This window comes from Typopeltis vanoorti, chromosome 3 (assembly GCF_054136105.1).
Source record: "Typopeltis vanoorti isolate ZY-2024b chromosome 3, IOZ_Tvanoo_1.0, whole genome shotgun sequence".
Lineage (NCBI taxonomy): Eukaryota > Metazoa > Arthropoda > Arachnida > Uropygi > Thelyphonidae > Typopeltis > Typopeltis vanoorti.
In genome coordinates this window covers 87,855,111-87,869,369 of record NC_143551.1, presented here as the reverse complement: position 1 = coordinate 87,869,369, position 14,259 = coordinate 87,855,111, and the positions used below count along the sequence as shown (strand labels likewise).

The 14,259-nt window shown below is 32.7% G+C and overlaps 1 protein-coding gene across 1 annotated transcript in view; it reads left to right on the top strand.

Annotated features, from left to right (window-relative positions):
* The window catches only part of LOC150108359 (uncharacterized), a 165,779-nt gene extending 162,467 nt beyond the window's left edge, over positions 1-3,312 (top strand). Inside the window, exons 12-15 of the mRNA XM_090390451.1 lie at positions 883-973; positions 1,452-1,577; positions 2,577-2,685; positions 3,189-3,312. Coding sequence (XP_090246577.1) covers positions 883-973; positions 1,452-1,577; positions 2,577-2,685; positions 3,189-3,312 — 450 coding nt within the window. The remainder of the gene's footprint in view (positions 1-882; positions 974-1,451; positions 1,578-2,576; positions 2,686-3,188) is intronic.
* The last annotated feature ends 10,947 nt before the right edge of the window (positions 3,313-14,259 follow it).

Below are 14,259 nucleotides of genomic sequence, written 5' to 3'. Positions count from 1 at the left end.
TACTCTATAATCAGTCATGACATGCGCGTTATGTTAATTTCAGTAATGAATACTAACACGTAGTTTTCTAATGGTCGACAATGAGTTTGATTGTTGTAATCCTGAAACGATAAAATTGTTGTCTCATGAAGGCAAACACATTGTTGGACGTTTCAAAACAATGAAGACGTGACATAAAAACGTGACAAATTTCGTTTCAAATTTCGGCTTATCGGCTTAATAAATCGTTGTCTCATGAAGGCAAACACATTATTGGACGTAAACGTGAAATAAAAACTACTATAAAGAGCCAAGAGGCTATTTTTTTTTCCGGCGGCATAACTTAAGTTAAGGGGATAATAAATCCCTCATTATTTTAAAGCCGGATACGAAACTCGGAGATCGAACACCATGGCAACTCGGAGCAAAGGTGGCACAAGCTCTATCACCATCCTTAATATTTTCTCAAAATGTAAAACGCAGTTGCACTACCCAGGTGTGGACTTACGCTTGGACTCGCCGATAGTTCTTCGGCATGAAACTCTTAGATTTCGATCTCCTAGTTTCGTATCCGGCTTTAAAATAATGAGGGATTTATTATCCCCTTAACTTAAGTGACATAAAAACGTTTCAAATTTCTGCTTATATATATATATATATTAAAAGCAGCCAAAGCACTAATAATCTGAATGAACATCTAATTTAATAATTTAAAGCAGAGTGGAAAGCACAGGTGATACCAAAATCCTTGTAAAACTTTATTGATAGGTTTAAAACCGTAAAGTTTCCTTAAAATTGTTAGAGAATTATCTCTTATGTAACATGAACAGTAGTTTTGTTTATTGCATAGTGTAATTAATTTAATGATTTTAACTGTATTTTTATTTATTCATTTTTTGACAGAACTCGGTCGTCCCCAAGACGTCACACAAGTATGAGTTCCCAGTAAAAAGAATTCTTTTAACGCGTGATCCTAAAGATCGGTCTGTAAGCGGTAAGCATTTTCGTTCATTTCTGTGATTTTTCGTTTCAGTTTGCAATTTTATAAAAAATAAAAATCGGTGTAAACAAGATGCACCAAAATTGAGAAAATTTATTCGCTTTCATTCATAAGTTTCAAAGTTGTTAAACTGATTTCAGTAATTTATATATTATTAGTATCTATTATTGATAAATTTGAAACTGACAAAAATTTTAAAGCAATATGAGTAAAAAATCTTTATTAGAAGGAGTGATAACAATAAATATGGATAATCTAGGTGACTTAATAATAATAATAATAATAATAATAATAATAATAATATTTACTTTAAGAGAAAATATAGAGATAAACATCTATTTTGGATATTTTAAGATCTTTAATCAAAGATTAAATGCTAAATTTATTTCAGAATTAAAAATTTTATTCCACGAAATTGCATCCTAATTTAAGATCTTATCTTTCCCGACTGTGTGGTCTCTTTATTTCACAGGTAATGGGCTTGGAATGAAAGTTGTAGGGGGAAAAGAAATTCCGGGGAGCAATGGGATGATAGGGGCTTATGTGGCAAGAATCTACCCTGGTGGTGTGGTGGAGACTTTAGGAGAAGTTAAAGAAGGTGAGTATTAATTTGTTACACTTTGAAATTCCCGTGTTCAATAATGATCTAAAGCTAGTGGTGTGGTATTGGTTGCTTTTCCGAATGCGGACTGTCTACTAAAGATTATCTGTCTATAATACAAAGCACCTGACTCCGTAAGAGATTTGTTTTGCCTTACTTTCTCGGAAATATCATTTTTTTGGAATGTAATATTGGTATGCATATTTATTGTTTTTTTTTTCAAACAAAATTGATAATTTATTTTAAGAAGTAATGATGAAGTATTGCTTAAACGTTGGTTATATCACTTGTTGATGATTTGGTTCAGTCCAAATCATCAACAAGTGATTATTCATGTTGTAACCTTCCGAACACTAGTCAACGATAAAATTCCTTAGACTTCATATTCATTGTGAAGGATCTGGATTCGATTCCCGTTTAGAATGCTAAGAAACTTTATAGGGACTTTTCAACTGAAGGTGGATTTGCTAATCATACTGAAGCGACAAGATTTTCCTACCTGAAACTCGTTTTTTTTTTATCACTGAATACCAGGCCATAGAACATACATAATCGATAGAAATATCACATTCTTTTAACATTACACTGTCACGGCCAAATATTTTGGATTTACAGAACCTCAATGTTCAGGATACTTAATAAAATCAATTCTAAATTTAAGCATATTTTCTGTCAAGTTATTTGAGTCTATTCAAAATATCAGAAACGAATAATATAGTTTTTATAACATACTTTTATAACTCGTTTTTCTCTAGATCAACGAACTATATACTTAGTCATTTATTTTGTAATTTTAAAGTTTCTGTCCTTAATTTTATTTTTTCAAAATCAATATGAAATAACATGAGGCAAACTGAGACACATGCAGTATTACATCACCGAAAAAAAACCTATTTCTAGTTTAGCAGATTAATAAAAGGGTGATCTTAATGTCTTATAATGTCTGAAAATAAATGTCTTAATACTGATGGGATGATATGATTTCATTCCTTTCAGGGGACCAAGTACTAGAGTGGAACGGGATACCTTTAACGGGAAAAACCTACGAAGATGTCCAGAAAATTATTGCTTCTTCTGGGGATGAGGTCGAAATTGTTATTCGAAGGTAAGTCCATTTACATTTCATTAAAATATGAGCACGCTAATTATTAATACTGATTTTAAAATAACTGCTATTCTTTACTTGAATAAAAAATATTAAAATATTTTCATACCATAAGGGTTTGTTTATTACCAAATTTCTCATTAAGCGTCATAAATATAATGGACATAATAACCGCTCAAAGATACTCATTCAATAATATATTTTTCTTATACCATAAAACTGCCTTTATGCAATTTTAAAATATGGGCATTTTGTACATGCTACAGAAAGGTTGAAAATGATTTATGACTTGAGTCATATTGTTACAACTGGATGATCAGCTTGAAGAGAATTTCTACTAACCTGTCATTTTATTTCATTTTTAAGGAACATTATAACAAATGAAAACATTTCATTCTTTCTGATAATATAACAATAATATTTTACACAAGTTTATCAATAAAAAAAGATTATACATTCTGTATAACATTAATCTGAATTTTATTCTCATTTTATGTAAAAAGAATTACATACGTACTTGACTTTGAAACCTTCTATCGTTTGCTGCAGACTGAAGCGCCCTCTCGTAAAATCAAGTATAAAGAACAGCACGTACAGAATAAAGGATATAATGCGATAACATTTTAACTACAGCACTTTTATAATGCCAAATTTTTATTAATGTTTAGCACTTGAACGCTTACTTAAAACAAATAGTAAATTTGTATCAATAAATAAAATCAAAATTAAATAAAAAAACTAAATCTATCAAAATAAATTGTATTAATAAATTGAACAATAAAACGAATAAATTATTTCTACAAACTTTTATCTGTCGCTTGATTACAACAAATAAATTTTGGTACGCTCTACCCCTCCAGTACCAGTAGTTTGACTGGGAAGCAAACCGGATTTCTTGCTATTAATACTGTTAATAACGTTGCCCACCAAGAACGAACCCGCTATATTGGTTAACGATAATAACTAATAGATATTTTTAAGCATCTCTTCCATTTTTACCATTTCTAGTGACTTCAATATGCTTGACCCCCGTAGTTCAACCCATCAGCATCAACGAAGTCCAAAATTAGGGGTGAGGGGGAGAGGAGGAGACGGCAATGATGGCGGCCATGTCGGATCAACTCGAAGCATGAGCGGAGGTCATCACACTTCCGAATCTCACCACCACCACCACCATCATCACTCATCGGGAACGTCTTCGCGAGGCGGGCATTACGGACGCGAAAGAACTGATCGTCACGAGCACGACACAGATGGATTACTGCAATCCCCATTAGAACCAGAAAATGGTAAGTTTTATTTTTTATTTTTTTTTCTTGACGTTGGCGGTCAGAAAGACAAACAGTGTGTAAAATGTAAAGCAAATGAGAGAGTGTGCAGCCATAATACCATAACAGCAAAGAATTCGTAGACAATTTTTTTTAAGCGTATTTGGCTATACTTAAGAAGTGATAACGTGATCATTAAGGCTCGTGTTTTTGCTTTTATTACATCACTGTATGGTGTCTTTTTTTGGCATTATGCAGTGGCTTCTTCTATTTGAGTCATGTTCAAATATGTAAGACCGCACGTTAAAAACTCGGAATGTCATCAATGGACTGCTCGGAAACTACGAAAATTACAATGAAATAATCACCCCGTATTGTGAACCCGTCAGTAGTCTTAAGTAGCCAAGAATGCTTTGAAGATGTTACACGGAAAAAATAAATTTATTCCACAGTACTGCTCAGCAATGACGTATACACATTTCACTGTAATATTCTTGTTTCATGGGAAGTTTTCTATTATGACGACTTAGTATTGCTTCGTAGCGATATTTTCAGTCAAAAAGCAGAAAAAAAAAGAATGAAAATTCGGACTTTTATGAAATCCATGCAATGGATTTGATAAAAGATTGTGTTAAGTTAAGATAACATTCTGATAAATCCAAGATGCATCGCTTTCATTCACAAAGGTAAAAGATGGTCTCCAGAAAAATATCATTTACTTTTCTGGTAGTTATTAATTCATTTACTCTCTCCCCGTTGTAACCTTTATAAATGTTCCTGTGAAGGGCATTTGTTAAAGATTTTTCAACCTAAGGTAAGATAGAGGGTCATACAGAAGCCTCACCTTCAGTGTTTAAAAGTTGCTTTATTGTTTGGAATTACGATCGAAGCAACTAAGGCTATATAAAGCCAGTATATTCTGTTAATTCTGTGCTCTGCTGGTTATTTGCGTGTTTTGTGGGAAGAAAGTCCCGCTTTTCAAACCTTTACTTGTTATTAACTTTTCTCTCACGAGATAGGAGTTTTCATTTCCACAAAATAAACAAGTTGGCCGATGAAATACACGTGGTTCTCGATGTAACACAATTTGCATATTTCTCTTCTAAATCATTTCTTTTAAATAAATGTGTAACCTTGCCCTTTATATTCTAGTTATCTCTCTCTCGTTTCTTGTTCAAAGTTCTTAATGTTTTTTTTTTTCATTCTGAAACCTTTCACCATCATTTCGTTATTCTGACTTTTTTAAGAGTAGACCAGTCAGTTGTTCGGATAAGTTATTTGGGGAATTTAAAAGACTTGAAAATTCGGAAGGGTTAGAGAAGTGGGGATTTAAAATTTAATGCGATACGAATTCAATGTGGGAACCCAATTTGATTAAAAAAATAGATACAAATTAGTAATTTGATTGGTACAAGTTGGCTGGATAGTTGGCTGAATAATTAGCGTATCAGCTATCTAACCAACAGGGCTGCTGGTTCGAATCATCCGTGGGCATAGATGTTTGTAATTGTCTTCAGCTAGGAGATGAATTCATCGCTCGGTGTGTGATCCACCCCTCCCCTGCTTATTGAAATCCTGAAGTGGGTTGAAAATGTTTCGTGTTTAGTCTCTAGAATAGGGTTTCTGGATTATTTAAAAAATAATTAAAGTAAAAATAATAAAATTAATAAAAATTAAAAATTAATTCAATAATCAAAATAAAAAATGACTATTTGTTCCTCACACACTATAGTGTCCGTTTACTTCTTTTCAACCAGTGTATATAGGGTGAGGAATTTCGAAGCATGTCAACTTGACAATAGTAGTGATGATCACCAATTCATTTGTTTTTATTTTTTAAAGCAATGAGTTAGTGTTCTTGGACTTAGGATGAAGGTTGGTTTTTCTCCGAGTATTCTGGTTTCCTCGTGAAAAAACACGAAACCAGTCTCGAACATGAATGGAATTAAGTCTTCTGATGGAGAATAATATTTGTGGTCCAATTGCCCTCTATTAATTACTACATTCTTTGAAGAACGTCATCAATGAACGTCATTCAATCTCTGGGAGATGTTCTTCATCACCACCAAGTATTTTGGTTATAATAGATTGCTACGTTGTAGTGTCTTTTTTTCATTTAGATAAGTCATCTCTCTCCCTCTCTCTCTCTCTCTCTGAACTGTGCAAGAAATTAAAAAATTTAATCTTAGGTAGTGCCCTTTCTTTTAACTTTTACTAGATCATAAAAACTCATGTTATTTTGCCATTTAAATTTTTCTACATTTTTGCAAATAAGTTGGACAATACAAATGGCAGCTTCTTAGTTTTATTTACGTGTTGTTTATATTTTTTTTTCAAAGTCATTTATTTCTTGCTCTTAAGAACAAATTTTGTTTCTCTCTAAATATCCTAAACTCATTTATTCTCCCTGAAAATTTACTTCGACATTTTCTCAAATGTGGGAAGCACATAGTGTTTTAGTAATCTGCAAGTAATTCTGAATTTCAGCTTTTCGCTGGTAATGGTTTGCAATTTTAGTCGACTTTTCTTCGTAAATTGTGCTAATATTAAAAAAAAAAAGAAAAAAAGTTCACATGTTCTTGTTGCTTTTAATTTCAAAAAATATTGCTAATATATGAGTACTTAGCATATTAGAATATAAAGTATACTTTTCTTTACCCAAGTTGTTTCTGGATTTTCTTCTGTTCAAGTAAGAGAAAACATCCGCTTTTACCGAAACTTAATTACTTCATGTAGGGTAGTACTAAATGCGTGTTGCTGTTCTCTCTCTCTCTCTCTCTCTCTCGTATGTGCATAATATATATATATGTATATATATATTTTTTTTTTTTAATTACTTTGCACATATAGTGAGTACTATACCGTTTCGGCTTTTCTTCGCTTACTGAATAGGGAATTTTTTTTTTTTTTTTTTTTTTTTTGTTCTCAACGTTAGCTCTGAAATTCCATTGGTAATTCTTAAATATCATTAATATACCAAACGAGTGGAACTGATTTTCAGATCGAACTTTTAAGATCGAAAACCTTTTTATTAAATGATGCGCGAGTGCTGAATTATAATGTATATGTTTGTGTGTTATCACCTAGATAGGACTTTAGAGTCACCCAAGTTTTTTTTTTTTTATGTTGAGCCCATACACAGGAGGTTGGTTGGTCATCCAATAGTACATTAGCACCGTGTATGGGTGGTGGGTTAGGAAAGGAGGAATTTGTTTACATTTGATTTGAATGATTTTAAATTTTATTCCTTGGGAAACACAGCAGGTGGGAGACTGTTCCACAGTGCAGCAGTTGCAGGGATGAAGGAAGAGGAAACGAAACTTGTTCTGTTTGTTTCTAGGTGAACTGTGAAGGGATGTGAACGGAGGAATTATGGGGATATGGGAGGCATTGTATGTTTGGTGTCTGGAATGGTTGGGGGATATTTACCATTGTCAGTTATGCATGCATTTGAAGCAAAGTATGAGGCTAGAAGATTGGCTTTTTCTGTGAGTGATGATGCAGTAGAGCCATCGGGGTGTGATAGGGGTGGGAATAGTGCTGGGCAGAAATTACGGCCAATTGCTTTAGCGATAGAAAAAAGGATCGGCTGCCGTTTGGACAGGCTGCTAGTTTCCTGCTTCTTGCTCTTTCGAACTCTGTTTTGGAAGTGTTGATTGTTTTTTTTTTTTTGCATTTATTACGGGCTTCGGTGTAAGCTTTAAAGGAGGATGGGGTTCTTGATTTCAGCCAGTTGTTTCATTATTAAGTATTGCGTTGTCTTTGTGTGTGTGTGTGTCACAAGTGTTATTTGTACTGTCTGAAGATGTCTCAGTGACTGATACTAAATATTGTAAGCATTAAAATTAGTTTGTAATCTTTTCCTAGTGCTGTCAATACTCCATTAAACCTCCGAAATGTGTATGTTACACAATGCGAATTCTAGTTAGTCGAACTTTGTTAATGAAACAAAACTGATTTAAATATTTTTGGTGAATATGTTCCGAAATACTGTATTTCCAAGCAATAGAGAACAGTTTTTTGGAAACTGTATGACATTCATTGATAGAAGTTAGTCATGTTAGGTGAATATCTATGGCAGAGTGGTGCCGAGGACGTTAAGGAGATGATGTGTAAGTGTGTTGTATCTGTAAATTGCACTTACTTTTAGCTGTTTATCTTTCAGAGTGTACCAGATATGCCATAAATACCTATGCCACATCTGGTGCACTCTGAAACCTGTGAATAGTTCAACAGTCATGTATAATTTCTTATTTAAACATTTCTTTATTTTTCAACATATTTCTGACAAAGTAGCCAATTAAACGATTTTTAATTTGTATTCGAACAATATTCTGCTTTGGTCATAATAATACTTTTTTTTTGTAATTTTCAAAATAATCATTTCATGTCCCATTTCTAGTTTTAGTTTCTTACCTTAAGATATTTGATTAGTTTATGTTCTTCCCATTTTTTTAAATGATAGAAATATCTAGCTCCAGCCATAATCCGAATCCCAGATCACACAGTCATTTAGAGAGTACCAGGTCAATTTCCACTCCCCATAACCCTGGCTACGGAGGAACTAACACTTCTTCAAATCGCCATCACCATCCTAACCCTACTTGGAACGGTCCCCTCTCTCCCAATCCTAAGTCAGAAGGTCAAAATGAAACGAATAAGGTAAATGTTGAAAATAAATTTCTAATTAATGCTATAATTATTATACAAATTAAATTATTATATGTAATAATATATTCCTGTGACATATAATTTCTATAATATATACAAATAAAAATTATATATAATATATAAAGATAAAGATACAAACAGATACCAAATAAAGAAAGTTGATTCAAGCTTTCAAAATAAATAAATAAAAACAATAAAATAAAATGAATAATAATTAATAAATAAATAAAAATGTCAGCAGTTTTATTTACTCTCTCACAGCTTTTCCATATATTTCAGGGATAAATAGAATTCTGAAGTCTGTTAACTTTATTTTTAAATGCCTTATGTTAATTGCTTTAATTTATATAGTAATATTTTGGTTTTGATCTATGAGATACAAATACAAATAGGAATTTGGGGGGAGGGGGGAGAATCAAGCATTCTGGAACAAAATAGTTTTGTCTTAAAAATTACGGTGACTTGATTATGTAGTAGCAACTTAATGCTGATTGTCAACAAAATAATTCCATTTGCTAGCTGTGAAATCATGTTGAAATCAAAATGAAATGTTAAAATTCATAAAATAAACCCCCACAGGCGAAGTTCGTTCACGTACTTAAGTAAACATGCAGATAAAAGCCCACAATTAGAGAGTGTTAAAGCCAGTTGAGCCCTAAGCGAGAATCATTTCAGGCAAACCGTCCCAGACTTTTTTTCTTCAATGACTGATTTTTCTCTCCAATCAGTTGCCTCTAACTTAACACCAGTGCATTTCTTATAACGGATTCGACACGGTATTCCATTGTGATATCCAATTTTCTCTGGTGGATAATTCTAGAATTGAATATCATTAAGAAAATGTTCATTTTATTAGCAAGATAATAAAAAAAATTAAAGTTGTATTTAGAAAACTACATACTTTATTATAAGAAAACAAAATGAAGAATTTTTCTTATAAATGTCTTATTATATTTAAGAATAGTTAGTGTTTCATAGCATTTAATAATAATCTTATACTTATTTCGTTCATGGCGTTTCAGATCAAATTTGAAACTCTAAAGTGAAATAATATTTCGTACTTTATTTGTTTCATTGAAAGTATTATATCCAATTCCATAGTATTACTCGATCTGCTTCTCATTTTAATTTAATATAGATTCTTAATCCTCCTCTCTTCTGTGTTTTGTTGGTAAAACTAAAGAATTTTTAATTACTGAAAACTTAAAGTAATAATAAAAAAAAAAATCCTCAAGTGATTGTCAGAATTTGAGGAAGATCACAGTGGTATTGAAGCAGGAATTAGTAATTACATTTCAGAAGAGTTTTAGTTCACCTTTGCGGTGATTATTATAGATGGCGCTGTAATTTACACAGAAATCCTTTGGTTAGTGTGAATATGCAGCTATTAAGTGATTTTAAACCGTTTAATTAATTAATTAACTAATTTAAATTGATTAATTAATTGACCCCTCGGAAAATTATATCCCTACTAAAAAAAAAAAAAAAAGAAAAGGTATTTACATGCAACGCAGAACAGAAAAAATAAGCGAAATACAGGGAACAATATTATAATATGTGACCCGTCTGAAAGTCGCATGATGACTTTTACTTAAATATCAATGTTTCGTTTGCAGCTAATATTAACTATCCTTTGGATTTACACATCGAGAATAAATATTTCCTAGCAAGTGATACTGGTCGTACCACATTTTTTCATCGATAAATAAATACTTTACAAACAAAAACCAATGACGATTAAAAAGGTTTCTTTTGTCTTTTTTTAAATAATTTTTGTAATTTATTTCGTATTTTTTAATCATTTTTTACGATCTAGAAACCCAGAAACATGGAACTTTTTCTAGCCACTTCAGGCCTCCAGTAAGCAGGGAGCATTCAGTATTTATGTTAATTGTACAAAAACGTAGCGAAATAGACAATGAATATTTCAAGTAGCGAAATGATTTCGAGAAGAATAAAATCGGAATCAAAGGAATTCCAATAAGAATGCCAACCTGCATTTCATTTGCTTCAAAGCAAAAACAAACCATGTTTGAACATCCGGGTCACTTCTCTTTTCGATAGGTTGTTCGCCTGAGGATTTACGGAAAGAAATGACGTCGTATAAGTACAAATCAACTAGGATTTCGGAGTGCACAGGTGGACAACGAACAACGAGCGAATGCCTTGGGGAAAAATTTATCGTTACAGTTTGGTTGTGTTCGTCGTCTCAGAAGTTGTTCATTCTAACTGTCGAAGTTTAATGGAAATAGACTCTGAAGCTCTAAAAACACTCCCAGGGAGATACTGTCTTAGGTCACAAGGAAAGGATTTATGAGTAAGGAAGTTTCAATGCGAGACTGATCAGCAACTTCTCCCATGACATTCTTAGTGTGATCCGTATAGTTTGAAGGTTGATCATGTTCTAAGAAACTGCCAAAAAATTGCTTTGTGCATCGGACAATATAGAGTTCTGTCATTTTAAACATCACGACAGATTCTGCAAATGTAAAAAATGTAAAATAATCAGGAATTCACCGTTAGCTAAAAGTAAAATAGTGATGTCAGTGGTCTACTTTTCAATCTCTCGGAAATAAAACTTCGAAAGAGAATAATTTTATTGTTCGATATAAACTTTTATCTTTAAATAAATAAAGCAATGTGTACGATAAATCTGCAGTATTTAATTAAGAGTATTATATTGAAACATTTCATTATAATCATTAAAATATGATAATAAAAGTCAGATGATATGCCCACTGAAAACAGCACATGATAATTAGAGATATTAATAAAAAAATACCTTTTTGTTTCTGGAAAAAAAACAGAAATATTCGTGATTACTTTACTCAAAGTAAATGTTTCAATCAAGGCACAATTATATTTAGAGGCTTTTAGGGGCTCCTTTTTACAAATACTAAGCTACGTGATACTGATTACTGATTGTTAATATGAAAAATGTACCACGTGATACATTTCTATGAACGGTGACAATTAGTGGTTTACTACATGCCTTAGTAACATAATTATTGTCATATTAGTAATTATTTATTATTAGTAGTAATAGTACGAATGATACTACATGCCTATGTAACAGTATTAGATTTAAATGCCAAACCAAAGGATCGCCTCTTAGAATTTTCTAGTATCTTAAATAGGACACATTTTAGTGCGCGACCTACTATGTTGCTACTTCTGTTCAAGTGATATTTATTTAAGTGGTGTTCCATACACAAATGTAAATCACACCTGTCATGAATGATAGTATTTTCCTCCACCTCGTCAAACTGTCTTACGGTCTTTATTTACTCCACTATTACCATGTTTATCTTGGGTGGCTTTATTTGCCGCAATTATTTCATCATACAGGAAGAGGATTCAGACATGTGCTATAAAAATCAAATAAATTATCTCTAACTCTTTTTCCGCTTTCTCTTCTAAGTACACGCATGCATAAAATCAACTATCAGCTAACCCCTTCTATTTCCTTATAGGCTTGTATGGTTGTGAGGCCTAGATTTTATTGAGGGAAGATGAGAGGAGGTCTTTTGAAATGAAAACTTACAGAAGACTTTTGAGAATTCCCTATACCGCTCACGAAACCAATTAAAATGTCCGAAAACTGATTGATTCGATAGATGGAAGAAAAAGGGAAAATATTCTGACAGTCATCAGAAGAAGACAGATGAAATGGTTCGGACATGTGGAGAGGGCTAATGGCATTACAAAGCAAGCACTACAAGGAATCGTTCCGGGATCAAGAGCTAGGGACCGACCTCGATTAAAATGGACTGATAACACCAAAAAAATGGAAAAATTCCTCCCTTTCTCAACTGACATCAAGAACAAGAGACCGAGATTATTGGAGGAGGTTAACAAGGAATATCACCTACTAGCCATGAGTGACCCAACGGTCCATTTAGGACTACGGGAAAGAAGGGAGTAGACGAGGCTTTTATACCCTATCTATCTTTTTAGAGACTGGGTGGGTAGTTCAATCTCCATTAGTAGCCAATTAGAGATAGCTGGCCCATGTCTATCACTAATTATAGGCAGCCACTGATGAAGAGACCAGCAAACAAGTGCTGCCATTAGTTTACTTTTTTTAATATTTCACATCATCTTATTCCATGATTAAACACGTAACCAATGGTTATTTCACTTAATTATGGATCTCTGGTGCTTTCCGGATATGAGAACGTTTATACAGAATAACGTGACACTAAGCTTCATATTATTCTGGCAAAATTTTACTAAACAAAAGATATGATATTAACATTCGTAAAAGAAAATCGTTTGTCATGAAAGAATCGATACCGAACTGAGACAAGGCACACCAGCTCATGGAAACACAAGAAAAGGCAATTTATCAAAAATAGAGAAAACAGAAGTGTGTAGCAATGACGCTACACAGACCTAACATATACCAATCAATAACCGGTCCTGTAATGCCTGTGCACAAAATACTTACCATAAGTAATCCAAAACGCTTACTTCTAACGCTGAATATCTAATTGAATGTCTTTCTCAACGAGATCCATAATCAGACACTGTATATGATACGGTAAGTGAGATAATCCTAATATTTACTCATCCAGTAACTTGTCACATATATTAAACATTGCTAGGCGGTTACAAAACACTAAAATCATGGTTTAAAACGTATCGATTATAAACCTAAATAATTTTCCCACAAAAATAACATTAGCATCAATAGTCTCCAAATGATAACTACGTTAGGTCTCACTTGTGAACTATTAATATTGATTTATTCATGCAATATTTGTAGTAAATTTGAATTATTAGCAATTTAGAATGTCATGAAGGTTTATTGGAAGATGGAAATACTTAGATTTTCTAAACGCTAGGTGGTAGAAATACTTTAGGTGAATGTTAGATTTTATGCATTGTGGCATGAGAAGTTTCTACATTTTTCGTGTAGTATTTGTTTACAACAAGAAGGGGGATATATACGCTCTCAAAGTGGGACTTTGAGAGCATATATATAATCCCTAAGATAATCTGTTGGTTGACAAATGTGTTTTAGGTAAATGTTGTGTTCTGATTATCCTCATGAGGCATCTAAGGCCATAAGATGTCAATTTGGTATATCGTTTAAGTGCAGTGTGTTTAAGTGCTCTTATCTTCCCTACTACAAAAACCACTACAAAAAAGTACCAGTCTTAGTATCAGGCAACCCACGATTTTTTTGCGCCATGTTCCTAATACCTTGACAGACAACTTTTAAAAACACGATCAATTGATGGTTAGTAGTTACCTTTCACGATGTTAATCTATTATAGGTTTACAATTTTTCGTGGATGGCAGTCACATGCAAAAAATAAAATACCATAAATGCTTCTTGCCTGGCGTCGTTTGGTCCTACTAACTTGCTAACTCAACGACGATTGAGACGTGGCAGCAGCTTTTTTCTGTCCATGCTTTGATTGTATTAATAAGCTGGATTATAATACCCTACTATCAATATAATCATTTATACAAAGTGTCATACATTTTTATATGAATTCTACCAACAAAAAAGGCTATAAACGCATAGTACACCCACATCATGGGTTGGCTAAGAATTAGCTAAACTAGAAATCCTGTTCTCAAGACTTAAAATGGCAAATAGGAACTACACATAATTGTTGATTTT